Below are 26982 nucleotides of genomic sequence, written 5' to 3'. Positions count from 1 at the left end.
TGATATGCCAAGAAAATGCATTTACAGCTCTGGAGAGGTGGAGGTGGTGAGTGGGGTCCCAGCAAAGCCACGTGCGGAGCCCACCCAAGGGTGGCCCTGGGCAGCAGTCAGTGCACCCAGGGTGGGCAGCACCCGCCGTGCGCCTGGACGGAGGCAAAGGGGAGGGAGCAGGGGCATTTTGGAGCCCCCCTTCACAGTGCTGGAGGACAAGGAGCCCTTACAAGCTGGGGGGAGGGGATTCAGGACCCCCAGCCCCGGGTCTGCGGGCGAGCAGGGACAGTGCAACGGCGGCGGCTCCGCTCCCGGGGCCAGTGCCAGCGGCACGAGCTGAGCCCTTTCGACGTGCCCCCGCTGCGGGCAGGCACTTTTGGAGCCCTTTAGACCTTCAGTGTCCTCCCGAGTAGCTCCAGGACACCCAGAGCTGGGCGCAGGCAGGGCAGTCGTGGCACCCAGAGATCTGGCCCCTAATTTTTTGGGTGGTCCTGGCTGCTTCTCACCGAGATCAAACGCTGGCAGTCCCGCGGAGCACGTGTTGGGGGCTGCGCCCCCCAAATTTCACAGTGTAGGTTGAGCTGCTGGAAGCACAGTCCTTTTCCCCCAGCCCACCCTCCGTGGCACAGCCCAGCCGTGGGACCAGCCCCCTCCCCAAATCTGGGTACAGCAGCTCCGGTTCTCTCCGTGCCCAGCCCAGCCTGCACTTTTTGGGGAAAAAAGCTGGATTTCAGGGCATTGGAGGAGAACAGGAGATAGCGGTGGGGAGGGCCAAGGAGGAAGACCAAGGAGGAAGAGGAGAACTGGAGCCCCAAAGAGTAGGGAGAAGGGGCTGGAAGGGGAGAGAGCTCAGAACACAGTGCTCGTTCCTGCATCCCTCTGCCCGTCCGTCCGTCCAGCCTCACGGGGCTGCAGAGGATGCTCTGGCAGCAGATGGGCTTTGGGCGTTGAGTGGGACCGAGCCCCCTACCCAGCCCCTTAGGGGCTGCCCGGGGGAGGTGGCATGGGGAGGGGGCGATACCGAAAACAGGAGCTCAGTGCATACAGGACCGTAAATCGGGGGGCCCGGGGAGCCCTCGCTTCCTTCCCACCCTCCCCACCGGGGCTCTGGGTGCCAGGGAGGGGAGAGGCGAGGGGGTGAAGGGGAAGGGGACCCCGTGGGGCCACCCCGGGCCACCCTTCAGACAGGGGAGGTGGCCGTGGACTCGCTGTACAAGCTCTCGGCGATGTCCCCGCGCTGGATCTTGCGCAGGGCGGCGAGCAGGGCGTCGAGGGTGGCCGTCTCCTTGGAGGACCAGTCAGCCAGGAGCGCCCGGGCGGGCGATTCCTCCCGGGTGAAGGAGTCTATGAGATCCTCTTTGTAGCCCAGCTCCGTCGCCAGCTGCCTCCACGTCTCCTCCGCCGAGCTGCCCAGCAGCTTCTCCACCTCCTCCTGCTTGCTGGGCGGCAGGCTGGTGTAGAGGTTCCCGTCTCCCTTGGGTGCTGGCATGGATGAAGCGCCGTTAAACCCCTTCTGGGGGTACCCCTGCCCACCCTGCAGCCCCCACCTCACCCTACCTGCTCCCTGGGTGCTCTGGCCGGGTGGCTGCTGGTCGTGCAGGCTCTGGCTGTCGACCGAGATGCCGCTGTCGCTGTGCAGCTTCTCGCCCTCCGGCGAAGGCGTCTGGTTGACCGGGCGGTTGTTGGCCCCTTGCTTGTTCTGTTTGCAGCTGTTCCACCTGCGGGGAGGGCAGCAGGGAGGTGACAGCCGGTGGCGACGGGCCCCCGGGCTCGGGAGCAGGTTTGTTGCTTTGTCCCCTTTTCCTGGCACCGCTGTTCCCCAGGGAGAAGCGTTCCTCCCGCAGCCTCAACCTCTCCAGCATGGTGGCCAGATTGGTTTAAATTGGTGTTTGGAGGTGCTGAGCTCCTGAGCTTCACAAGGGACCAGGGCAGGGCTCCCTCCTGCACCCAGCTGCTGCCAAAACACGCTACCAGGGCTCACAGGGGCTGCCTGTGGGTGTCCCCCCACCCTCGGGGTGCCTCCAGCCCAGGGTGCCCGAGGAGCCACCGAGCCAGCCCCAGCCCATCCAGCACCAGGTGCAAACCCAGGGATGAGCCGCTGAGCGTGATCGGCCGTGACGGCCGCCCGCGGCGTGCTGGAAAGAGCAGGGGCCGGGCAGCGGCGGGATGTTTGCAATGAGGGCTCCCCCACCCTGCTGCCATCTCCCCTTTCACCCTTAACCACCTGATTTCTCGGGCATTTTTGGAAATCTGGCTCCTACCCACCCAGCCTGGTCCCCTTCCCTCCCTTGCTGGGGACAGCTCTGGCCGCGGGACCCCCAAGGTGGGGTCCAGCCCGTTTCCCACTACCCAAACCCTCGGCCACGACCCCATGGCGCTGCCTCGGTCCCCCACCTTTTGAAAGCGATGTAGGCCACCAGCCCCACCACCACGGCTGCCAGGATGGAGCAGTAGACGGGGATGAGGTTGTCGGTGGTGCCACGGCTCACGACGGGCTGCGAGCTGCCCATGACGGTGGTGCCGGTGTCTGCCAGGGTGCTGGGCATCGCCTCGGTGCCAAAGGGGTCCCTGGTGACGGGCTCGGGGCTGTCGGAGCCCACCAGAGACGGCGTGTGTGTTGTCCAGCGAGGGTGGAGGTCTGCCAGGGAGGAGGAAAGGAATGAGAATAATTAGTGACGCAGCCGGTCCTGCCTTGTAATGGGATGTGGCGGGTGAACTGGTGAAGGGACCAATCTGCAAGCTGCAGACCGAGCCCTGGGCTCCCATCAGATACCAGAGTCCAAGGATGCGGCTCCGGGTGCCTCCCATCGCCCACCTGCCTGAACCAGGACCCCCGTGCAGCAGCCCAGCAGCCTCGGCAGCTCGCCCAGCGCCGGGCTCCTCCACTGCCAGCAGCACCAGAGCCCGGATTTGCCCCAGTCCCTGCCTGCCACCGCGCACCCCACCAGCCCAGCCCTGTTTGGGAGTCACCCCGTTCCCGACGCACCCAGGCGTGTCCCACGGAGCGAGCGGATGCGTCTCGTCTTGCCCCGGGGAAACGCTCTTGCATGTGGCTGCTCCATCCCCTGCCCTGGGTGCCAGCTCCCACCCAAACCCCCCCGCACCCCTCTCCAGGGGCTGCGGCTGCTGGCAGCGACACCACGGGGATGTGCCGTGTCCATGGATGGAGTGGGCACCACGGGGCTGTGCTGTGTCCGCAGATGGAGTGGGCACCACAGGGATGTGCCGTGTCCATGGATGGAGTGGGCACCATGGGGATGTGCCGTGTCTGTGGATGGAGTGGGCACCACGGGGATGTGCCGTGTTCACGGATGGAGTGGGCACCACGGGGCTGTGCTGTGTCCGCAGATGGAGTGGGCACCACAGGGATGTGCCGTGTCCATGGATGGAGTGGGCACCACGGGGCTGTGCTGTGTCCACAGATGGAGCGGGCACCACGGGGATGTGCCATGTCCGCAGATGGAGCGGGCACCACGGGGCTGTGCTGGGTCCATGGATGAAGTGGGCACCACGGGGCTGTGCCGTGCCCACGGATGGAGTGGGCACCACGGGGATGTGCCATGTCCACGGATGGAGTGGGCACCACAGGGATGTGCCATGTCCCCAAGGAGTAGGTGCCACGGCGAGAAGCTGGCATCTCGCCCTCCCGGCACGGCCCCTGGCCAGACCCCACTGCCCTTTCGGAGCGGCGTTTCGGTGGCCGTCAGCGCCGTTTCCGGCGGGGCCCCGCTGCCAGCTGACAAAGCTGGCCCTGTGCTCCTTGACTTTTGGCTCCATTTACTCGACCCTTTCGAGGTTGCTGCGCTGGCTGCCCCCGCGCTGTGAATCAGCGGCGCCCAGGACAAAGCTCCTTTCTCCCCGGCCGGGCTCCGGGCAGGGAATCACGCTGCTGCTGCCAAGGAGCAACTGGGATGGCCCCGGCCGAAGCAGCTCTGCTGCTCCTCGGGGGGCTGCGCACGGCAGTGGGGTGCAGGCTGGCACAGAGGGGGGCTGCTGCTGGTGAATGATGCTTTACCCCTTCCCCTGGGCACTGAACCCTCCTGGGTAGGGGGACCAGCTGCTCCCCGGCTCTCCATGATGGTTAATTCCTATCGGAAACCCATCGGGTGCCAAGCTCCCTCCTGACGAAGGCTCGGACAGCGGCGAGCGCAGCCATGGAGACTGGTGAACTTCTCGGCTCCGCTCGCTGGTCCTGGCCACCAAAAGCCACCCAGCGGAGTGCCTGCACCCACGGCAGCGTCCCGCCAGGAGCCGGGCTAAGGAAAGCCCTGGAAAGGGCTGAGCACACCCTGGGGCAAGCGCTGGGTGCTGCAGTGCCCGAGGGCTGAGGGTCTCAGATGGACACCGGGGTCCTCTCCTCTCCTCTGAACTCAGGGACATGCCCCTGCCTCCCTATTGCCATGGTGCAAAGGGAAACTGAGGCAGGGAGCGCTACAGGAGACCCTCCAAACTCAGCTTTCCCCGGAAAAGGCAGTTACCTCTGCATTCTGCATCCGAGATGGCCGTGCACTCCTTCACCAGCACCTCGTTCTCCTCGCAGGTGGTGCAGGGCAGGCAGGGATCCACGAAGTTGGCTTCACTGGAGAAGGTGCCCTCGGGACACTCCTCGCAGACCGTGTCCTGCGAGTCCTGGCAGGGGAACATGAGGCCGAAGCCCACCTCGCACACCCGGCACTCCTTGCAGCTCCCACTCGCCTCGTCCTGGTAGTAGCCGTAGGCGCAGCGGCACACGGCGTCGTCCGACTCCACGCAGGGCGCGGACATGCTCTGCAGCCCCACGCACTGCGTGCAGGGCTTACAGGGCTCCGTGGCGCTCACCGTGTCCGAGTAGGTGACACCTGGCAGGGGACAGAGGGTTTGGTGAGCGCGGTCCCACCGCGGCGGCCCCATCCCCGTGGCCACTTCGGTCCCCGGCGCCGGCTTCGTCCCATCACCAAATGGTGCCAGGCTGGGAAAATGGGCTCGTGCCAATTCCCAGCTCAGTGGGGATCCAGCCCCTGAGCTCCCGCAGCCTGGGCAGGGCTGGATGCTGCCCTCACTGTGCCCATCCCAGCACTTGGTGCCCATGTCCCTGGCCAAGCATCCAGGTGTTTCCAGCTGGAGCACCATCCCCATATCCCCATTTTCAACCTCTGGATGGTCCCCACAAGCATCCTACAGCCATCGCTGCTCCCCAGCATCCCGAACACTCGCTCCTCCGCATCCTTCCTGAGGGGGGGGGGGCCCTTAGGGCATCGCCACCCTGTGCCCCTCTCCTCGGCCGCGTGTCCCCGACGCGGGGTGTGATGCGAACGGGAGGTTACAACACTGACTGCTGACTCTCCTCTGAGCCCGGGGCTCCTCGCTCTCCGGTTTCAGCCTTGCAGGACCGACTCTGCCAGGGAAATCAATCCTGCAGCCAGGCAAGCTGCCCCCGTGCCCTCTCCTTCCCCACCTTGCTCGCTCCCAAAGGTGTTTGAAGATATTTTTAGCCTGGGAAGACGGGTCAGCTCCCGTCCAGGAGGGCACAGCTGCTGTCCCCGCGTCAGCTGCCTCCCATCCATCCCTTGAGAGCCGGCGCTGCCGCAACATCCCGTTTTCCCTCAGCCGAAACGCTGGGGGAAAGTCCAGCAGCACCCTTGATGGACAAGGTGTCCGGGAGATCAAGCGCAGTCCCTCCACTAGCCCGGCTCCTCGGTCAGGCAACCCAGCCACCTGCTAATCCTTAATTCCTGCCCATCTCCCGGGGATGATCATGGGAGACAGCAACACCCATCCTCAGTGGCCTCCAGCCTCCCTGGGTAGCCAAAGTGAGACCAAGCCATGGGCAGGCTGAGGGCAGAGCTGCTTAATTTTTGGCTGTTTTCAAGATAGAGAGGAAGGACAAGCCCCGAGACCACGGTGATGGGCAGAATTAGCATCCGCCTGCACAGGAGGAGTGGGATGGAGGTGCCGCCCCAGACTCGGTGCCTTCTTTCCCACCACGGCTCAGCTGCAGCAAACCCTGAGCAGTGACAGCCGTGACATTCCCACCCCCAAACATCTCCCATGGGTGTTCTGCAACTCTGCCCTGTGCCCTCCTGGGGACTGCAGCACTCCGGGGTTGAACCCGCTCCGCTGCCACCGGCCCCGAGCTGCCGCCTCGGCTCTGCCATGGGCTGGGCCAGTAGCCGCTGCCTCGCTGCCGGCCCCGCTGCGCGGCTCCCATTAACCTGGGCTCATCCTTTGCATTATTCTGAATTATTGATGGGCACCATTAGAGCAGGGAAGTGGCCAGGAAAGGCGTACGGCTGAGTGGGCACATTTTCCGTGGCAGCAAGGTATCGGAGCCGAGCAATTACAGCCGAGATTCAACCAGGGCCCCCTCCCTCCCGCAGCGACGGCGGGCGAGGGGGATAAATAAATCATGAGGCAGCAATCAGGGGTGGCTGGCAGAGAGAGGGGGAGAAGGAAAATTATAATAAAAAGAAAGCAAGTGGCCATTTGGGCTAACGCAGGGACTGGCCCCTCTGGCCCCCCATCCCCGTGGGCTTTGGCAGGGGTGGAGCGAATTTTTTTTGCAAAACGATTTGGCTGGTGAATCGGGAAGACATCCAAGGCGAGAGCTCGGAGGCAGCCCGGGGCAGAGGTGGGGAGCCGGGCGGCCCAGGGCCGTGCCCACATTCCTCCCCGCTTGGCAGGGGACCGGGGCTGCCGGCACCTGCCCAGCGCCCGCGGCAGCGGGATCCGCATGAGCCCAGGACCCGAAGAACCCTCTCCCCATCCCGGCAAGGGCTGACAATGGGGTTTGCACGTCTTCTTCTCTTCCCCCCCCCCCCAAAATAAATCCCACTCTGGGCTCAGAGGAGAGCTGGGGGAGCATTTGCCCCCTTGCAGCACCTGCACCCATGAGTCACCCCATGGTCACCCCCACCCAGCCGCTCCCAGCTTTGGGTGATTAGTCCATACTGCCGTTAACGAAGGAACGAACGACTGCAGCTGGGGCAGGGCTGGGGTATAAAGCAGGGGGGGTCGCAGAGGCTTTGTTCTGGTTGTGACTCTCCGGTTTGTCTTTTCTTCTCCTCTTTGAGGCAGTGGAGGGGTGGGTTGCCCCCTTGGTGTTGCTTCTGAACAGGATGATAGATGCCTGATCCTGCCCTGAGGTGTTACACCTCACTGCCGGGCATCAGGTAAGTGAGGGGGTGTCCCACACAGCAGCTATTCCCCGGGAAGGGGTGGCAGGGCTGTGAGCTGCCGGGATGCAGATGGAGGGGTGTGAGGGGAAACTGAGGCACAGAGAGGGGGACTGGCAGCTGCCTGGAGGCCAGGAGTGCTCAGCTTTGCTGGTGCATCAGCTGCAGAGCTAAGCAGGGTACAAAGTGCTGCCCTGGGGCTTTGCTCTGTCTCCTGTGCGGTGCTGGGAGGTCTCATGGCTGCCCTCACCCCGCAGGGCTGGAGGAAGGGGCCAGACTCCTTTTGTCCTGGTCCTTTCCAGCTCAGCTCCCAGACCCACCAGAGCTGCTGCCTGCTGTTAATCCCACAGCAAAAATGCAAATGCCTGGTGTGGGGCGATGTGGGGCTGGGCAGGAGGAGCTGGGGTGCAAACAAGAGCAGCAGCTCTTGCACCTGCACCCCAGCTGGTACCTGGGCATCCAGCTCCACACCAGGTCATGGTCCTGGTCTCTCCATGTCCTCCAGGGAGGGTGGAAACTCCCTTCATCCCCACCTAGTTCCCAGAAAGAAATCAAGGAGATGAGCCATCTGCCAGCCTGGAAGCGCACAGGGTTTGGGAAACAGGATTTTCTGAGCATCTCTGGGGACACAAAGGGACCCTGTGGATTTACAGCCCTGCACACCCGGGAGCTGGAGCCCAATGCCCTGGCTGCAAACGTGGGGCAAGATGGGTCCAAGCCCGCTGCAGCGCTGGAGGGACTGATCCTGCTGTGCCAGTGGGGTGATCCTGCACGGCAGCCCCGAGGTTGCAGTCACTGGGATTCAGCCCCCGCAGCTCGGCGCTGGGAGGGCGAGCGCCGTGCATCGATTTTGCAGGAAAGCAGAGGTATTTTTAGCGCTGCCCTGACACCGCTCCGTCCCCTGCTCCGTGCTGGCACTGCTCTGCTTCTCCCCACCCAGACTTTGCCTCCTCTTTGCTCCCCCCTAGCCATGCTCTGTCCCTTCCCCCTCTCAAATCCCATCCCTGGAGTGTTCCGGGCTTGGCTGGCACAGCTTTTCCTACAAATACTTGTCCTTAAGGCCTTCAAAGGGTTTGCAGCAGTAAATTTGAAGGGCAGATTGCTTATGCCTATCATGGCATTGTTTAAACAGCACTAGTTGGACCCCTTCATCTGTAAGCATTTAAGCAGGTCTCCAGCACACGTCTCCCACCGACGTTTATGAAGCATTTGACATAGGCAATGTGCCTGGAGCTGGCCGAGAGAAAACTGTTCCCTGTTCTCTTGGGGACCTGTGTGATTTGCTTCTCCCCTCTCAAACTTGCTTTTATTTTGCAGATTTTACAAGAGTTGGGGTTTTTTTTTAAAAAAAAAAAAATAAGTACAGGTAGCTTATTAGGAGATGTCCCTGTGGCTGGATTGGAGACTGACACACAGCCAGTGTGGGAAGGGGAATTTTTTGGAGGTAATCCAAAAGGGAGGGTTACCAGGGAGGTATCAGGAGGGGAACCATGCTGGAAGGGCGATCGGCAAAGGGGCCTGGCACCAACAGGTCCTAAAACAGGGAGAGCTGCTGCATCTGCAGCTGGGATTGGCAGGGCAGATGCTTTGGGGAAGCGCTGGTGGTGACCCCAGTGTCAGTGCAGAGATGGGTGGCCTGGGGAGGCTGCACGTGGGTGGAGCTGGTCCGTGGAAGGGCTGTGCACGGAAAGGTTGACTCAAACAGCACAAATCGTGCCCAGGCAATGCTTCCAGGAGGGAAAGAAGATGCATGTGGCAAGCCCTGAGTACCTGCTAATGCTCCTGGTCCCCAAAACCCCCCATACCCCGTGGCAGCCCCGTTGTGGCACTCCACGGAGGGCAGCGGGTACTCACTGTCCAGGCAGGGCTCGCAGACTGTCTGGTTGACCCCGCAGGGCTGCACCACCCCCTCTCCAAGGTTGCAGGCTTTGCAGCACTCCCCACTCGTCGTGTACATCTTGGTGAAGCACTTGTCCTTGGAGCCCCAGGCAGGTCCCTGGGAGAGAAAACAGAGCCAGGAGGTGACCCTTGTGATGGGACCGTCCCTGCGAGGGTGGGTGGAGAAATGCATCCCGTCCAGGTAGGGTCCTGCTCTGGGGTGGGCATCCTATGTCAGGGCTAGAGGGAAGTCACCTATTAGAATCTGGGAGAAATGGCTTTCCTATGCAAAACTTGCTCATCAAGAAAGCCTCTGCCAAGCTGCTGAGAGAGGAAGCTCAGAAAAGCCCCTGTATCCACAGTCCAGGCTGGTGGGTGGCTTTTTTTGGGAGCGATGTGGGCTTTTCTGTGAGGTTACAGCATTGTTTGCCCTTATCAGTCATCTGAGTTGTCTCCTCTAAAGCTGCTTTGCCATCCCAAAGGATTCAGCCCTCCCCAGCCTGGCGGAAGGCAGGGCACTGCCCGAAGGTTGGCACTGGGGAGACCTGCCTGCCGCGATGGAGAGCTGGGATAGCTGGGATGGCAGCTCTGCACAGGGGAGCAGGAATCAGACTCCGTGATGGAAACAAAGACTTTGAAGGGCGCACCGAGAGCTTCAGCAATGCTGCTGTCTGATGGCAGTTAAGTGTATGTACCTGCTCGTTAAAACCTGTCGTCACATATGGAAGCAATAAATGTGCCACAAGCCGGGGGGTGGGGGTCAGAGCCACCCTGCACACGCACTTTGCAGCCTGGGGGGTGTTTGCAGGACAGCTGCTCCCCAAAAACACCCCTCGGCCCAGAGGAAGCATCTGCTGGGATGCTCACGGTGATCCGAGCTCTGCCAGGGCTTCCTCCACTCACAAGGTGGGCGTGTGCCAGGGTCGGACCATCCCTTTGCCATCCGACTAAGCCTGATTTTTATTTATTTTTGTCGTCTTTTTTTTGTGGGCTGGGGGGAAGAAACTCGGCTAACGCCTGGGGGAGCTCCCCCTCCCCGTGCATCTGGATGCCTCGTCAGCCACTTGGCCGCCTCCTCGCACAATGCGGCGGTTATGAACTCGCTGTGCATCATCCGGCAGCATCCGGCCCCGGCGGAGACAATGCAGCGCCAATTATAGGCATCTGAATGACAAAGTGCTCCAATTACCCTGCGCTCCAAACCGTGCTCTCCTCCCCGGCTCTGCTTCCCCAGCCCAGGCTGGCACCCAGCTCGGGCACTGGGTCCCAGCTGCACAGGCAGCAGGGCTTGAGGAGTGGGGGTGCTGGGTAGCACCCCCAAATGACAGCTGGGAAATGGGTTTGGGGGTGAGGAAGAGGTGGTGGGTTTTTTTTTTTTTGCAGTGGGCTGGCTGCATGACTCTCCTGGGGGCTCAGATCTGCTCGGTGGGCATCGCAGCAAACCTGGCTGGAGCTTGCCCTGCTGCTCCATCCCCTGCAGCATGTCCCCCCCTGCTTGGGCAGGGGTCTGCCCCTCTCCCACCTCCCCACGGTTGTGGCAGCAGCAGCCAAATGTGCCCGGCTATAAATAGCAGCGGGCAGCGAAGCTGCCAGTGGGGACAGGACCTGGCCCCGCTGCTTTCTCCGTCTGACACCCGGACCCCCAGCAGCTGACCCCAGGGACCCCGTCTGGCCACATGTCCCCTCCTTGTAGGGCTTCCAGGTACCCTCCCTCCACCCTCCTAAATGCTGTAGAAAATGCAACAGCCCCAGGTGCTGCACCCCTCCCCGCTCCGCCTGCGTTCCCCTTCCAGTTCTCCATTTCCCTTTCACTTCTCCCTCTCGAGCACTGAAACCCCCCTAAAGATTAACACTCTCACACGCAGGGCACATGGTCTGCATTAGCCCGCTGAAATGTGCATGTTATTAACACAACTCCTGTTGACAAAGCCACAGGTATTAACACCATAAAGCATTTTGACAGCTGGACCTAGGAAGGGGGCACGGACGGAGGGTGCGAGCGACACCTCGGTAAGCTTTTAATTGCTTTTGGAGTCATGTCAGCGGGTTTTTGTGTCCTAGCGGGCACCGCCGGTTGAGGAGATGGCCTCGGAGGCAGCTACACGAAGCGGGAGTTCGGCGCGACACCATTAGCTCCGGAGCCCTGGCACGGAAAATCGCTTCGCACCGGAGCGGGGAAGGGAGGGGATGCTACAGCTGGAGACGGGCCCAGCGGCAAGCCTGGATCCGAACCACCCGCGAGCCTGACAGACGGGCTCTGCCTTTCTTGGCGAAGCACCCCGTCTAGGAAAAGCCAAATCCCTGGCTCCGAGCGATCCCCAAACTTTGGGCAGCGGAGAAAGCCACGTCTGAGGTCTGTGAGTCCGGCCAGCCCTCGACACAGCAGCACCGGGAGGGCTCAGCCACTTCCCATGTGGAGCTACTGGCCAAGCAGCACAGGTAACAGGCAATGAATGCGGGGTGCCCGGGGTTTGGGTGGCCCCAGGGCTGTGGCCACAGCTGTGGGTGCACATCTGGACCTGCCTGGGTGAGGGCTCAAAGGAGCAGCTGGGCTCACCCCATGCACACCCTGCAGCCCCCCAGCTCTGTAGGTGTAATCCTGATGGGCACATCCAGCCCCAAGGCAGCCAGTGCCCCAGCTGGTGAGATTTGGGGGTCACCAAAGCCCAGCCCTGCTGTGGAGGGTGGGGGGTCTGCCCGAGGCAGGTCATTCCCTGGGGTGAAACCATTTGAACCCACAGGGCTGGGACAGCTCTTGTCTTTCCTGCTGCCCACTGCCAGGAGCGTCCCTGGGGAGCTTGGCCAACCCAGTCCCGTTCCCAGTATTGTGGATGCTACGGGGGAAGGAGACCCCCCGGCATGGAGCCGCAATCACCGCTCTGCTCTCCTCCTCCCTCAGTCTCTGTATGAAACTCCTAAAACACCAGCTTTAATATCCTGCCCAAAAAGTGTCCGGCTGCCTAAGGACACCTCGGGGACCCCTGTCAAATCCCGCCCCCCTCCCCTCCAACAAAAGCCCTGTTTCTGCCCCAGGTAGGTGGGTCCATCCCCGTGTGCCCACCCGGTGCCTTCTCCAAGCCTTTCCCTCTCTCCTGACCCCCACCCCATGCCCTGAAGTTCTGTCTCCAGCACACGCCGGGGCTGTGCCCGTCCCGGGGGCTCCCGGCGGGGAGAAGAGGGTCTGTGCCCTTCGCTGTGGGCAGCGAGTTTGGGGCTGGGAAGGTCTAAGGGAGATTTTGGGGATGGGGGACGGCAGGAGATGAGGACGGTGGGGTGTGGGCGGCTTCTCCCCCATCTCGCCTATTGACTGAGGGCTCTGACATCCTTTTTTTCCCGGGTAAAGCGATGACAGAGCTCGGGATCGGAGGGGCTGCACAAGCCATCCCTGTGGGTCTCCGAGCACCACCCGCCTCCCCGGACCCCCTCCTTCTACACCCAGAATTGCTCTGCATGGCACCCCCGGACCGCCTCCCTCAACCCCAGCCCTGCTGCCCGGTGCCTCCGGGACCCTCCTGCCTCGTACCCCCGGGACCTCCCGCCCGTACCCTCAGCGCTCTCCATCCCGGTACATGCGGGACCCTCCGCGTCTGCCAGTCTGGTACCCCCGGGACCCTCCAAACACCGCGGTGCGGTGCCGCTGGGACCCTCCATCCCACCCCCGCCTGCTGCCTCCGGGACCCCGGGGACTCCGCGCTCCCCCCGGGGTGCTGCCCCCCGCACTCACCGCCGGGAGCAGGAGCAGCAGCAGCGGCAGGAGCCCGGCCATGGTGCGCGGGGGCGGCGGGGCCGGTCACCCCCCCCGAGAGCCGGTGCGCGGCCCGGCTGCCCTCCCTCTGCCGCCCGCCGCCTCGGCGGCAGCCAGAAAAGGGCTGCAAGTCCCTCCTCCTCCTCCCCCTCCTCCTCCTCTCCGCCCCCGGAGCATCACGGCGAGCGGCCGAGCCAGCACCCTCCTCCGCCGGCACACAAAGCCCGGACCCCCCCCACCCCCAGCGCCCGCCACCCTCCCACGAAGCGCTTTTGGGGTGCGCTCAGTCTCCAGCCGACTCCCTGCAGCCCCTCCATTATTCACGCCCATCTGTCCGCCTCCACGCACCCTCCTCCGCTGTCCGTCCATCCATCCATCTCTCTCTGTCCATGTCCATCTGTCCCTCGCCCCAGCCCTCCGCCGCTCCCCGTCTGCCTGCCGGGTCTGTGAATGATGTCGCTGCTCCGGGCAGGATGGGGTGAGCAAACCTCCTCCGGCTGCGTGGGACAAGGGACAACATCCCACAGGTGCCTGGGTTGGTGACACCCCCAGGGTCTGTGACAGCGGTCCGGGTGACGTGGAGAAGCCCCCAGTGGGGAGCAGGCCAGCAGTGCTGCGGTGCCTGGAGTGGAACCGCCTGTTCCTTTTAGTAAATCCACCCTTGGCAGTTAAAAAAAAAATACCCATCTTGATGTCCTTCGGTTCCTGAAAAAGGCTCCCTGCTTCCCACATCACACCCTCCTCTGCCCCGATGCTCCCAGCTTCACATGGGACATCTCTGCCCATTGTCCTGCCCAGCCCAGACCCCACGGTGATGGAAGTTGGAAGTGTCACAGGCTGTCCCTTGTCCCAGTGAGGCCCCTGCCATGGTGTGTCCATGCCAGCAGTGCCCTTTGTGGGATTCTCTGGAAAAATGGAGTGGGTTTTCTGGTGAGGTTGTTAAGGGTGGGTAGATGGAAACAGCCCAGACACCATAGGTGGCTCCCGTGGCCAGGATGGAGAAGAGACATCTTCCCTCTCTGACTTTGTCCATTACATAGTGGATTCAGTGCCATGTCCTGCCAAGGCTGGGCATTTCCTCGCCCCCTCCAGGCTCTGCAGGTGCCTCTGGGGTTCCCTGGTGCGATGCTGGGTCCAGCTTTTCCCATCACCATGGCTGTTCGAGCCCCCCAGCTCCTGACAGCTTCGTGGGCTTCTCCCTGGGGTCACATCTTCCCCTCTGGGCAGCAAAGCACCAGCTGGATTTCCTTGCGAAAAGGGAATTTTCAGTCTCCCGAGGCACACGGGGTCGGCTGCTCCCAGCTGGATTGTGCTGCTCCAAGGGGAAGCCGGGAAGGGCTTTAAGGAAAGTCCCTCGTCCGCAGCCTTCCCTTTCCCTAAGATTAAACCGAAGCCAAAGTTGCTGTTTGTTCTCCGGCACGGAGACACGGGAACACATGTGTGAACCACATGGCGATGGGTTTGCCGGCCAGAAAGCTGCTGGGATGGGGCAGGATGCGCCCGGGGCCATGGGGTGGGGGATGCCCACCCACAGGTCGGACAGGCAGGGAGGGAAGCGATAAGCCAAGCATCCCGCTCGCTTTTTAACGCACCGATGAATAGAACCGGAGCAAAGCTGCCGGCAGCCATATGGCGGGGCTGGGCACGGCGGGGGGGGAGCAGCCCGGGTCTCCGGTAATTAATTTGCCTTTGCCACTCCACCGTGGCAAGCGGCAAACCCAGCTGCTTTCCTTGGCCCCTTGATAAATCCTCCCACCCTGCTGGGTTTTGGGCTGGGCCTCCCACCGCGGGACCCCCTGGCTTGGGGCAAGCAGCCCCTGAGCCTCCCTCTGTGCCACCGCCCCGCGCACAACAGCCTGGTGCCACCACGGGAGTCACCTCGGGGAAAAACCCGGTCCCGGGGATGTAAAGCCGAGTTCAGCGGATGGAGACGGTGGCTCAGCTGGGCCACATGTGCCCGAGGCTGGGCTGGTGGCCAGCAAAGGTAAGTGGAAACTTCTGCTCCCAATCCCAACCCTCTGCGGCTCCTTTGGAGAAGAGACTCGCTATTTTCATTAAATCTCACTCACGCTTGCTTATTTTTGATTTTTTTTTCCTGTCCCAACAAGGTTGTGGCCCTTTCCTGGCTCCAGGAGATGACAAAGAGCCTCTTAAAAGTCTGCCGTCACCTCTCGGAATTAAAACTGAAGGCTCCAGGGGTTTATTTGCCGGAGGAGCATCCTTTGGGCTGCCGGGGGAAGACGGCACTCTCCGCTGCATCTCAACCCCTAAGGTCAACCAAAAGCAACATCCACCCACAATTGGCTCCGTGTGCCAGAGCGTGGCTGGGCACGCTCCTGGGGTGGCTCGTGGCCATCAGGGGGGCCCGAAATTGGGTGTTGGCGATGCTGCCGGTCCCTCTCTGCCAGGATGGGATGATGCCACGGGGGCTGGCACGGCATTGAGGGCAGGTTGGGAGGTGGTTTGGCTGCCAGCTGCCCTTTTTTTGTAGGAAAAGAGAGCTTCTGGTTTTCTTGTTGGCTCCCAACCTCCCTTCAGGATAGGGGGGATCACTCATGGGGGGGAGTTCCCCGGTGGAGGGGCAGTACGGGACTGCTGGACAGAGACAGCCGTGCGCTTCCTCGTCCCTGAAAAAGGAAGGATTAATTAGCAAAATCCTAATTACAGCTCAGAGAAATATTGCATTAAGTCCCTCTCCAAGCACCCTTGGAGCGACCGTCTCTCCCCATTGTTATCTTCCTTCAGGCTCATCCAGGGCTTCCCCCAACCACTTCCAAAGGCCAGAGGTGTCCGAGCAAACCCGGGCGATGCTTCCCCCTCCTCAGGAGCTCACCGGAGCCCCCAGAAACGGCACCAGTTAAACACTCGGTGCAAGCTCCCGCCTTCAAACTTTTTATTGATTTTACTAAAAAGCAAAGGTAATTACTTTCCCGACAAAGACAGTAACACAGTAATGGTAAGTTATAAATAACAGGGAATAAATAATACACATTGGGAAAATATCATCCCGGCTGTTCACAGCCAGGGCTGAGAGCATGGATAAAGGGCTGCAAGGAAAAGGGAGGGGGCAAAAAAGCCCCTGTGATGGGGGCTGGGACCGTTTTCGGAGCCGGGGATGGATCCTGGTGCATGGCAGAGCCCGGCTGCTCCAGGGGAAAGGCTGGGGGGCCCCCGTTGTGTTGGGGAAAGTGCATTTTGAAAGGGAAAGGGAGGAAATTTGGGGTGGAAATTGGGCTCTGGGGTTACCCGCTGTGCTGCAGGGTTATTGCTGCCGACTTCAGCAAAGGGCTTCACTTCCCCAGGTGCCGTTGAGGGAATTCACAGCAGTCGGGCACCTGTTAGAAAATTCCTTTTTGTTTGTTTTTTCAATGGGCAAAGGAAAAGGAGGACAAAAAATCGTTTCATTTAAACTCCCTGGACCAGCTTTACTGAGAAATTTGTACCTTGGACCGCTTGGCAGGAGCCAAGCACACGGCTAGGGAGCAGGAAGCCGAGGGCTCTCCTTGTGATCGATGGGATTTAGGCACTTAAAAGCTTTTAAGGATGGAGGCCAAGGTCAGCTCTCGTGCAGCAGGCACACGGATGTTCACTTCACTCCCATCCTCTGCCCGGAGCCTCTGCCAGCACCAAAACCACCCATTTGTTCTTCGTGGCGGAGGGATGGGAAGATCAGCTCCGTCTCGAACCGCAATTTAAAAACTGCCCAGCATCTTCCCCGGCCGAAACGTAGGGAGCGCCGGGCGGCTCCGGGCTCGTACGCCCGCGGCAGAGTTTTACCATTCCAGGGAAAACTGTTCTCTTGATTTAGACAGCCGGGGAGGGATCGCCGCTGATACCTCCCCTTTTCCCTGCCTCGAGCCTTGTGCCTGCTCATCCTGCCTGCGCGGAGCTTCGGAGACATGTAGCCTGCGGAAAATGGGGGGTGCGCTGGGAAACCAGCCTGTGCTCCACAGGGGGTTATTCCCGTGGGGATGGGGCTCCATTATTCTCATGGGGATGGGACTCCATTATTCTCATGGGGATGGGGCTCCATTATTCTCATGGGGATGGGACTCCGTTACTCCCATAGGGATGGGGCTCCGTTATTCCCGTGGGGATGGAGCTTGGCCAGACCATGGCATCCAAAGCAGGCGGTTCAGATGTTGCCCTCCTGGCTCAGTGTGGGAGATGAAACCATTCCAGCGCCAGCTGGGTCAGGATCAAACCGCAGCCCCGGCCCTTCATACGCACCAGGACAGACTCTGCCCACTGGTGTCAGCGATGCCGGTGCACCTGGATGAGGGAAGGAGGAATCGTCGGCGCTGGGGACGTGCATGGCAGTGGGGTGGACTGAAGGGCTCGGGGACACGTGGCCAAGCACTACGTGAATTGGGGCTGCAGAGCCACCCCGGTGCTGTTTGGGGGCTCCCAGGCAGAGATTCCACTTGGCTTTTGGCCCCCAGGTACCCTCGACGTGGCCTGAAATCGCTGCTGGGCACCTGCCCTGGGGGGCGACTCAAAGCACCCCAAAAGCACAGCACAGGGCTGGGAGGGATCGAACATTCCCCAAATTCACAACCAACCTGATTTCCATTACTATCAAAGTGTCCCAATCTGGTTTCGATTACACTCCTTGATTTCCATGCCTGTAATTTCTCCTAATGCCTCTCTCCATCCCACCCCCCGCTCCCTTTTTCACTTGCTGACGGCTCCCAGCTCCCTCCCTTTCCTTTCTTCTTGCTTGAACTGTCTCTCCAGCGCGATCCATCACCCGGACTGCGGCGGGGGGACTCATGGCAGCGGCTGAGATGAATCTCTGGTTCCTTATAAGGACCGACCGAAGGAATCTCCGGCGAGCGGAGACCACGATGTCCGGGAAACTCAATCCCTCCTCAGGATGGAGCCACGGCAAAATCACGAGACAGTAAAAATAGACCGTGGTTTCCCTCTCTGAGAAAGAAGCAAGATTTTGTACAATTTAAAACAACACTGGCAGGGCCAGGAGAGGGGGGAGAAAATCGCTCCTCGTGGCACATATAATAAAGGGCATAAATATGTCTGCGGCAGCAACATTATCAATGTTTTTCTGCTTAAGGTATTGATTGATTCCACGTGCCAGGGGCAGGGCTGGCTTTCTTCTCACCAGCCTGGCTTTTGGGAACTGATTGATTCAGTTTTGTTGCTGATGGATCAAGAATTCTGCTGTTAGGAGGAAATGAATGTCAAATCCGTCGTGGCATCGATAAGGACGGAGCAAGGCAGGCGGTGTGGGCTGGAGCAGGAATGGGGGGGTATTTTTTCCTTGATTCACTGCTGGGCTTTTTAGTATTTTTATTTTGGAAGTGGACATTTGTTTTAATTGCTTCAATGCTTAGCCTGTTGAAGAATAGAATAGAATAGAATAGAATAGAATAGAATAGAATAGAATAGAATAGAGTAAAATAGGAATATTTCAGTTGGAAGGGATCTACAATGATCTAGTTCAACTGTGGGATGCTTTTCCAACCGGTCTTCAGAGTACACAGAGCCCAGACAAGGTCCAAGGGGAATTTGCCTCCCTCTTCCCTTCTCCCAGCATCTGGCTCGCACCAAGCAGGGATGGTATTAGGGGTTGTGTTAGAAATATCACCCACTAATTCTGCTGTGCCTCAGTTTCCCCATGTGTAGAGCAGGGAAGCTGATCCCTGCCTCTCTCACAGATACCTGGAACAATAACTGTTTATTTGCCCAGTGCTTTGAGATGCTGGGGCTCCGTTTATCAGTTGGTGAAACTGGAAATGTTGTTTGGCAGCTCAGGGTGGTTTCTGCTCTGCTGGTCCCAGGGCTGTTTTCTGGCTCCGTACGGGCACAGTAGCAGGTTGCCATGAGGATGGGGACATCCAGCCATTCCCGGGACGTCGCTCAGCTCTGCCAGAGCTGGACGACCATCCGCAGGGGTCTGGTCTCCTGCCCAGCCCAACTTCAGAAAACCCAGAGGGCATCCAGGCAGCGAAGCTTTGCCCCGGCTCCTGCCTGTGGAAACAGCCGAGGCTCCTCTCCGGGGATGCGATTCCCCTCTTTTCTTCCCAAAATCTTTGCTACCAGAGTCATGAACACATCAGCCGCCGTCCTGCCGTGGCCACCTGCACGTTTTCACTGGCCACTTCCCACAGCTCGACCCTGTCCCGACCCTCTTCCGACAGCAAGATCCATCGCTGCGACTGCCCCGCTGCCCATCGCTCATCCTGCCTCCCCGGGGCACTGGCCCTAAAGGTTTTGGGTCTTTAAATCAACTTCATTTCCCCCTTCCAGGCATTTCTGGCAGCGAGCAAAGGGCGGGGGTGGCTGGTTGGGGGCAGGGGCTGGGGAGGGGGGTCCGAGTCCCTTCCTGGAGCGTGACGGGATTTGGACAAGGCTGGTCCAGGGACGAGCAGCTCCAGCAGCACTGGGGCAAGGGGGTGAGCTGACCTGAGGGTTGTAATTTGCCAGGGATGTGCAGAACAGCTGCAATGCTCCAGCCCCATTTATTTTCCTTCTCCCGGGGGGTCCCCTGGGTCCCCTGTTCAGTTTTGTTCTTACTGAAGTTGTCGGTGAAATCTTCATCAGCTGCTGAAAGGGGCTGGAGCAAATGAAATGTCCTTCCCACACCTTTCTCCATCCCGTCCCGTCCCGTCCCGTCCCATCCCATCCCATCCCATCCCATCCCATCCCATCCCATCCCCATGGAGACGCCAGTGCACCCCAACACCACCCAGCCCAGCCCAGCCCAGCACCCCATCCCTGCTTGGAAAATGGAAACAATTCATCCCTCCTCCTGGCACGGAATGAAGCCTTTTCTCTGAGATTTCCTCAAAGCCAGATGATAAACGGGGTAATAAACCCAACCAGATTGCAGCTTCCTAACGAACTCGGACCCGTCCTCGCAGCGACTGTCCATCCCAGCAGCCAAAGCCGCACGGATACGGGGCAAACCTGAGCGGAGGGAGCTCAAGTACAATCCCCTTTTCTCCTTTTATGCACCCAAATTGCACAGCCTGCGAGAGGCGAAGGCGAGAGCGGGGTACCGCGGTGCCGGAGGGCTCCTGTCTCCTCCGCGTTTGATTAAAATGCAAAATATTTTGGAGAGCTTAGAGGGAAACAAAGAGATCCAGAGAGCCGCCTTAGTTTTCCCGGGATAACGATGTTGTCGATGATGTCAGCTAATGGTGGGGGGATCTCAAGTGACCCCAACGGCCCCATTCTTCCATTGCCATGTGGTTCCTCCAGCCCTGTCTCCCTGATGGATGGCCCCATATCCATCAAGGGATACAGCTTTTTGGGAGCTCCCTGGCCATATTTCCCTTCTCTGCCTGCTCTGTGCTCCGCTGCACGCTCACTCCAGCAGATCCTGTCTGTCCGTCCAGCACGGCGGGCGATGCTCTCCGGCATCCAGCGCTTCCCTCCCCAATGCCAGGGTGGGATTCGGCCCTGGCGGAGACACCAAAAAAGCGGAAAGGGAAGGAGAGGAGGTCGGGATTGCAAACGGAGCCCGAGCTGCCACTCAGAGATCCCGTCCCTATGGCAACTGCTCCCAGCACCCCGGCTGCAGCATCGGCTCCTTTTCATCTCCTCCGTTGCGCATCCGTGCACGAAAATGGGGCGGGAAACCTCCCTGGGAGGATGGAGGGGGCTGAAGTTGGGGTACCATCGTAGGGCTGGAAGGAGAGGTGGGAAACCAACAGGGTTCTGCCCAAAGAGCCATGGGGGAGCCAGTTTGGGGACCCAGTGGAGCCATAACCCCCAGCTGCAGCCCCAAGTGCTGCTCCGGGCACTGCCGGATGGCCGGACCCCAGAGCCTCCTTCCATCGTCCCTCTGCCATCCCCAGGAGGCTGGTTTGGGAACAACCTGGAGTTTAAGCCTTTGCATCGTGGCATAGAGACCCCTGCCCTTACTTTTTTCCCCAAAATTTCCCATTTCCCCAAAATCCCCCATTTTGGAGGATGCTGGAGACCTTCACAGCCTGAGCTGATGACCTCAGCAATGGTCAGGCAGGCCTGGAGACGGGAAGCCCTGCAGGATTTGAGCCCACCTGGACTGAATTAAGGACAGGAGATGATGCTGGGATGGCAAAGGCAGTGCACCTGATATAAACGCAAAACTTTTCTCAGTTTTGTTAGGATGTTGTTCCAGAAAGCCTGTGAGTTCCTTGCTCTAACCTTTTTGAAAGTTGGAGTCTCAGAGCTGTGATGGGTCATTCCTGGGGCTCGGCTGGATGCATTAACCAGCAGCGATGTGGTTGAAGAAATGCATTTCCATCCATCTCCCTGCAGGATAGCGGCTCCGATCAGCGCCTGGCAGTGAAGTGCTCATCAGGGTGAAGCTCCTGGGATTGTAATGGGGAGAGGGGCTTCTCTGTGCCTTCCAGGCTCATTAATATTCCCGGGGGGATAAATCCTCAAGGAGAATTACTACTCCATGTGGAAGGAGGGAGTGGACTGGGAGTGGAAAATGTGGGCAAACACATTTGCTCTCTCCTGAGGAATGTCCCCTGGGCAGGAGAGTGAAGCAGGAGCCTTCATCCCTGGGGAAATGCCCAACTGGGGCCAGGTCTGGCCTCTTCCACAAGCACAATGGGTGCTGCAGGCTGCTCCTATCTCATCCATACGGAATGAGGCAGAAACGAGATGAGGAGGGTGTGTGCCGAAGTCTGAGCCGCAGCGGGTGAGCGCGGTGTGCTGGTGTGAGACTGGGCTGGCTGGGCCGGTGGCTCCTGTCCCTGTCCAGCAGAGCCCAGTGCAGCTCCGGAGCGGGGGCTCGGTGCAGCAGCCTCTCCCCCCCGTGTCTCTGGAGCCTCTTCCCAGCAACTGCAATTGGATCAGAAGGGACCTAATTTCCCAGTCTGCTGAGATGATGAGCTAAACTAATTGCTGCCTTCATTCCCTATGCAAATCAGCCAGCCGCAGCCCTCGAGACAAAGCCCCGAGCATCTGCCGGAGCGGGCTGAACGCGGAGCCGGGAGCTGCCCAGTTCCCCCATTCCGGGTGGGAGCTGCTGGGCTTTACACACTGGCTTCTGCTCACTCAGCCCCGCTGTGCGTATAGCATCCATATGTGCCCCGTGTACAGCTCCATCCCTCCCCCCAACACCTTGTCCAGACCCCTCAGCTCAACCAACTCAATTATAGTGTTTGGGTTTTTTGAAACGAGCTGTTTCCCGGTGGGATATGGCAGTTTAGTGGCTGTTTGCTGGGGGGTCGGCTGCAGAGCCGAGGAGGGAAGGGAAGGAAACGGTACGTTGCAAACGTCTTGTGCTCTGGAAATCAGGTGGGAGCTTCAGAAGGGTCAGATAAATGAAGATGGATTGGATCAGGGTAATCTGATTGGGATGAGCAGCGCTGTCTCCGCAGGGAAGTGGGCCTTTCAGACCTGCTGGAATTCTCTGAGTAAGTAAATAATGCTGGGGACAGGGAGGAAATTAGTAAAGGCAATTTTATTCCGGCTTCTAGAAGGGTATTAACGAGGTCCATAACATGACAGTGGTACGGAAAGGCAGCGAGCGTTTGCAACAGCTGGGCAAGGGGGGAGCAGGACACCCCCTGGGAGAAGCAGCGCCTGGTTTTGGGGTGAGCATCTCCTTGGTGAGGCCAAGGCAACTGGTCCCAGGATGCTTTAAACACGGCTGCATCCCAGGATGCACGTGGAGGTGGGTCCCTCCAACCCCTCAAGGTCTGCACCCCGCTTTGGTGACCTGGAGGGGTCCCGTGGGATGGGGAAACACGGATCCAGGAGGCTTCAACATCTTTATAATCCATGGGCGGGTTGCTTCAAGGTCTCCAAGAGCTGCACGGCCCCGTCCTCGCCGCTTCGGAGGAGCAGGGGTGGGATGGCCGGGCGGCGCGGCCGAGCCGTCAGACTCCCCGGGGACCCGCGAGACGTGCTGCAAGCAAACAAACCATTATCCGCCGCTCCTGTCGCCAAAAGCCTTCCCCTGGGTCTGCTCCGCCGCGCACAAACAGCACAACAAGCAAGCGCGCCGGAGCGGGGGGCCGGGGCAGCTGCTGTCCCCACGACTGCCTCGGTTTGGGGGTTTGGCTGAATTTCTGCTGGAATTGGCTGGGCTGAGCGTGGGAAGGCTGGGAGGCTTGGGGAAAGGTGCTGAAAGGTGGTAGGATGGAGAGGAGGAGGAGGGTTCGATGGTCAATGTGGGGGCAGGGGTGAGCTCCAGGCTAGGTTCATGGGTGAGGTGTAGGTTGGAGCTGCGGATGAGCATCCTGGTGTGAGGATGTAAGGGATTAAACCGAACCCCCAATTCATCCCTTGTGCTGATCAGAAGGTGGGAAGAGCAGCTCAGGGTGGCTTTTCCTTCACCCACCTCCTTCCTCATCCCCTGGCATGGGAAGAGGCAGGGGACCCATTTGCCACAGTGCTGGGGGTGCTGGTGGCTGGCTGAGCCCTCTCAAGCCACCTCCTGCTCACCCCCAGTGGGGCTGGGGGCCACAAACCCCCTTATTTTGCCCTCCAGATCCTGCTGGGGAAGGGGTGGCCGTGGTAGCCCCGGCTGAAACCTGAGCTGTGGGCAGTGGCAGTGATGGATGGGCTGGGGGCTGGGGGCTGCTTTGGAAAATCTCCTGGTTCTAAAAGCATTACGGCTCCCCGGCTAATAAAGCGAGGGAGTTGCTGAAGCCGCTTGAGATCCCATTTTCTCTGGAACCCATTTCTATGGCATGAATCACCGAGTGGAATGAACTCAATTAGTTCAGACAGAGGCAGGAGATAAATCAGGGTCCCATTAGGAAACCCGGAGGTTAATTTATGGCCTCGAGCAGCACTGGCTGTCTCCCTTCTCTCCCCATCTGCAACCTGCTCCGGAGCAGGAGAAGCAGGGTGGGATGGCTGTTATCTTTCCTGGCGGTGGAAGATGCACCGGAGTTATTCAACCAGCTCTCAGACCTCGTCTTGACCAGATGACCCAGATCTGGAGAAGCGGTGAGGCTTTGCTCGCGGGGAGCCTCATTCACCCATTTGCTCATTCATCCATCACAGGTTTCCTGCAAAGAGATGCTTGGAAGAAAGCCATAGCCTTCCAGGAAATCTGGGCTGGAGCTTCCCTTGCAGTAACCCATAGCCTGGATGCAGGAGGGGTTTTATGCTGTTAAATCCATATATTGGATTATATATGCTGAGCTCCTTGGGCCGCATCCTGCTTCCCCTGCGTGTAATCTCAAGGGTGCTTGTTGGGTGGTTGGATCCCTGTTAGCAGCAGAAGTGCTGGGGAAGCAGGGAAGGCTCCAGGAGCTGGGAGGTGAACCTGGATTTGGTCCCTCTCTGACTGATCTGTCAAGGCTTGAACCCGCAGCGAGGTTGCTGGGTGCTCGGTGTGTGCGCTGGAAGCTGCATCTCTACCCTGGGCATGAGGCTGAGCTGCTTCTATGAATAATGTAGCTGCTCTGGTCGCCTTCCAGTCAATGGAGAAAGACAAGAGTCTTCCGGGGACAATTTATGTCTTAGGCTGAATCATCATCCAGGAAGAAAGAGGCATCTCCATCCCTTGCCGAGGGGTCTTCAGGCAGACAACTGCTCAGGGCAGCTCAGGAGGAGGATTTATCCTTCTGCACCCACCCAACTTCATTTACACCCCGAGCCGGGATTTTTCAGGGCACACAGGATGGCAAAAGCCGGTCCTTTGCTGTACAGCCAATGGGAAAACCCTTGGAAAAGCCACTGGCCAGCTCAGGGTGCTTGAGCCCTGGACCTGAACATCTCCATAAGTGGTTTCCTGGAGCAAAGGGCAGCCTGGGAGGCTCCTGGGGAAGAGCAGCTCCTTCCACACTTGTTTTCACCAGGAAGGTGCTTGGGTGTCTGGCCAGAGCATCCCTGCTGATGGTGCAGGGCATTCCCCACCCTGCAGGCTGCAGTGGTCCCAGGGGGATCAGCTCTCTGGCTCGGGCCCCGGCACTGGTTTTGCTCTGGAGGTCCCTGATCGCTGTCACTGAGTTTGAAAAGAAACCACAGAGCCCTAAGGGGCTTCTTCAGCCGAGTCCTCCCGGGAGGGGGGTGCCAACCTATCTTGTTCACAAGGGACAGAATAAAAAAATAAATAGATGGTGCATTTGGAACATCAGCGTTGCAGGGATCTAATTACAGAGATCCTGTTCCTTCCTCCTGCCCGTTCTGGTGCGGCCTCGTGCCGCAGCTCCGCAGGGTCTTGGGGAGCAGGAGACCTTGGCAGAGGGTCCGTTGGCACCCGCCCCACTGTGCCCGAGTGGTGTGGTGTGGGCTGCAGCCCTGTGCTCTGGGGTGGCTGGTGCCCAGTGGGTAGGAGCAGACCCCAACCCCATCCTTGCATGGGGACAGGCTCCTCCAGGCTTGTGGCATCCCTCAGCCAGGCCAGGTCCCTGGGGCTGCACAGGTGGGATAACAGAGGACTCGGCTGGAAAACAGCTCTTCCCATGACATCCTGTCTCGAAGAGGTGTGTGTAAAGACAAAAAGCCGTTGCCCTCTACCCGAACCCACACATCCAGAGCTTTCAGGCATTTTTCAGCTGAATGTCTTTGCTGGGGATGGGAACGTGATCCACTGTGTCAGGTCCTGTCTCTGCAGCTTGAGCGCTTGGCTTGATTATTCTGCATAAACAATGTGTCCAAGACGCGGCAGCTCTTCCCTGCTCCAGTTTTCTGATACCCCCTCGGTCGATTTTCCATCTGCTGCTGTTGGATTTTAGGGAAAAGCAGCAGCTTTGCTCCCCACTTCTCTGGAAGGAGCATCCCCTCCCGACAGCTGCCAGTGGCAGGGATGCCTTCCCTGGGAAGAGCCGTAAAAACGAGGGTGCGGGGTCCCATCCAGGGCCAGGCAGGGATGGCAGCTTGGATGAAATGTGTTCTCCTCAACCCAACCTTGGCCAGTCCTCGGGGTGGGCAGCTGAGCATCGCCGGGCTCGGGGAGCTCTGGCTCATCCCAAATGTCCCCGTCCCCCCTGGCCAGCGGTGAAGCGGGTGGGAGAGGAGCTGCTGTTGGCCGGACTGGTGTCACTGGGGTCACCATCACGGCAGCGGGATGGCAGTGGGAAAGGATGGGGGATGCAGGAGGGAGCAGGGTGACCCCATCCTGACAACTAGGCGAAGGCAGAGCTGGCGGCAGCGAGGGGGGTCACGGCTGGAGGGGTTACGTGAGAACCCCCAAATCCACACACCCCCCCCCAGCCCCGCTCCCGCCGCGAGGCGCTGGCAAGCGGCGTTTCGAGCAGCTCCGCTCTCAAAATTTATTAGCCCTCATAAAACCTCCATTCAAAGGCTCCGGGGAGCAAATCTGGCGCAGCGCAGACTTCCGAGACATCGCCTGGGGAAATAACCCCCCGGGCAGGAGGTTTGGGCGAAGCTGGAGGGGTCGGGGGGAAGGGGGGCAGTTCCTATCAGGGCAAAAATTCCCTCCAGTCTTTTTTGGCTTTTATTATTTACTTAGCAGCTTTTGTTTAAACCTTTTTACTGTCTGTATAAAGAGGCTGGAAGCATCGCTCTGCGTTGATGGCCGTCGGCGTTCCCGGGTGGATCAGCTCCCGGAGACGGTTGGAGTGGGGAGGGCTCAGCCTTGGTGTCTCCTCACCCAAACTCCCACGGGTGGAGGGTGGAGGTCCCGGACCCTGTAGCGTTCCTGAGCCCCCGCTGCTCCCCGCCACGTCCCTGCGAGCGATGGGCTGGGGAAGGGTGAGGGGGGGTTAGAGATGGGGGAAGGTGTCCCCCCCCCCGGGGGTTGCGTGCACCTGGGTCAGGTCCATCATGCTACAGGTCCTGGGTGATGCTGAGACACTAATAACCCCCTAACGCTGCCCAGCACCTGCCCCTCCTGGCAGGATGTGCCCCCCCCCAGACCCATCTTTCTGGGGGTTCATTGTCCCCCCAGCCCCAATCCTGCAGCCTCAGCCTCCCTGCTGCCAGCCGTGGGGAGAGGCTTTGGTGTCAGCTCAGTTTTGGGAGAGGGGGGAGCAGAGGTCCTTGTGATCCGACTATTTAACCGGCAGCGACCACAAGGCTTAATTGAATGAAATGATTTAAGGATTTCCCCATCACGGCAGGGGAGGGGGGGGAGAGCCGGTGGCCGGGAGCGGGGGGCTGCAGCCGTATCCCAGCTTCATGCCAGCTCCTTGGGATGGGGTTTTCTGCTCCCCCTCCCCGTGCTGCAGCACCTTCATGGAGTGCTCATCCTTCATCCCAGCAGGAAAAAGACTTTCACTTTTGCTTCCTCCTCTGCAAAGCAGCAATGGGACGGTGGGGAGGGCCGCGTGT

The 26982-nt window shown here is 59.9% G+C and overlaps 1 protein-coding gene across 1 annotated transcript; it reads right to left on the bottom strand.

Moving 5' to 3' along the window:
- Positions 1–1171: 1171 nt before the first annotated feature.
- Positions 1172–12786, bottom strand: NGFR (nerve growth factor receptor). The gene is made up of 6 exons (XM_086626683.1): positions 12745–12786; positions 8997–9138; positions 4470–4829; positions 2386–2629; positions 1549–1709; positions 1172–1473 (listed from the first exon to the last, which is right to left on the bottom strand). Exons 1-6 carry the CDS (start codon positions 12784–12786, stop codon positions 1172–1174), a joined length of 1251 nt encoding a protein of 416 aa, XP_086482809.1.
- Between the last annotated feature and the right edge of the window lie 14196 nt (positions 12787–26982).

This window comes from Tauraco erythrolophus, chromosome 25 (assembly GCF_009769465.1).
Source record: "Tauraco erythrolophus isolate bTauEry1 chromosome 25, bTauEry1.pri, whole genome shotgun sequence".
Taxonomy (NCBI): domain Eukaryota; kingdom Metazoa; phylum Chordata; class Aves; order Musophagiformes; family Musophagidae; genus Tauraco; species Tauraco erythrolophus.
This window is presented reverse-complemented; position numbering and strand designations above follow the sequence as displayed.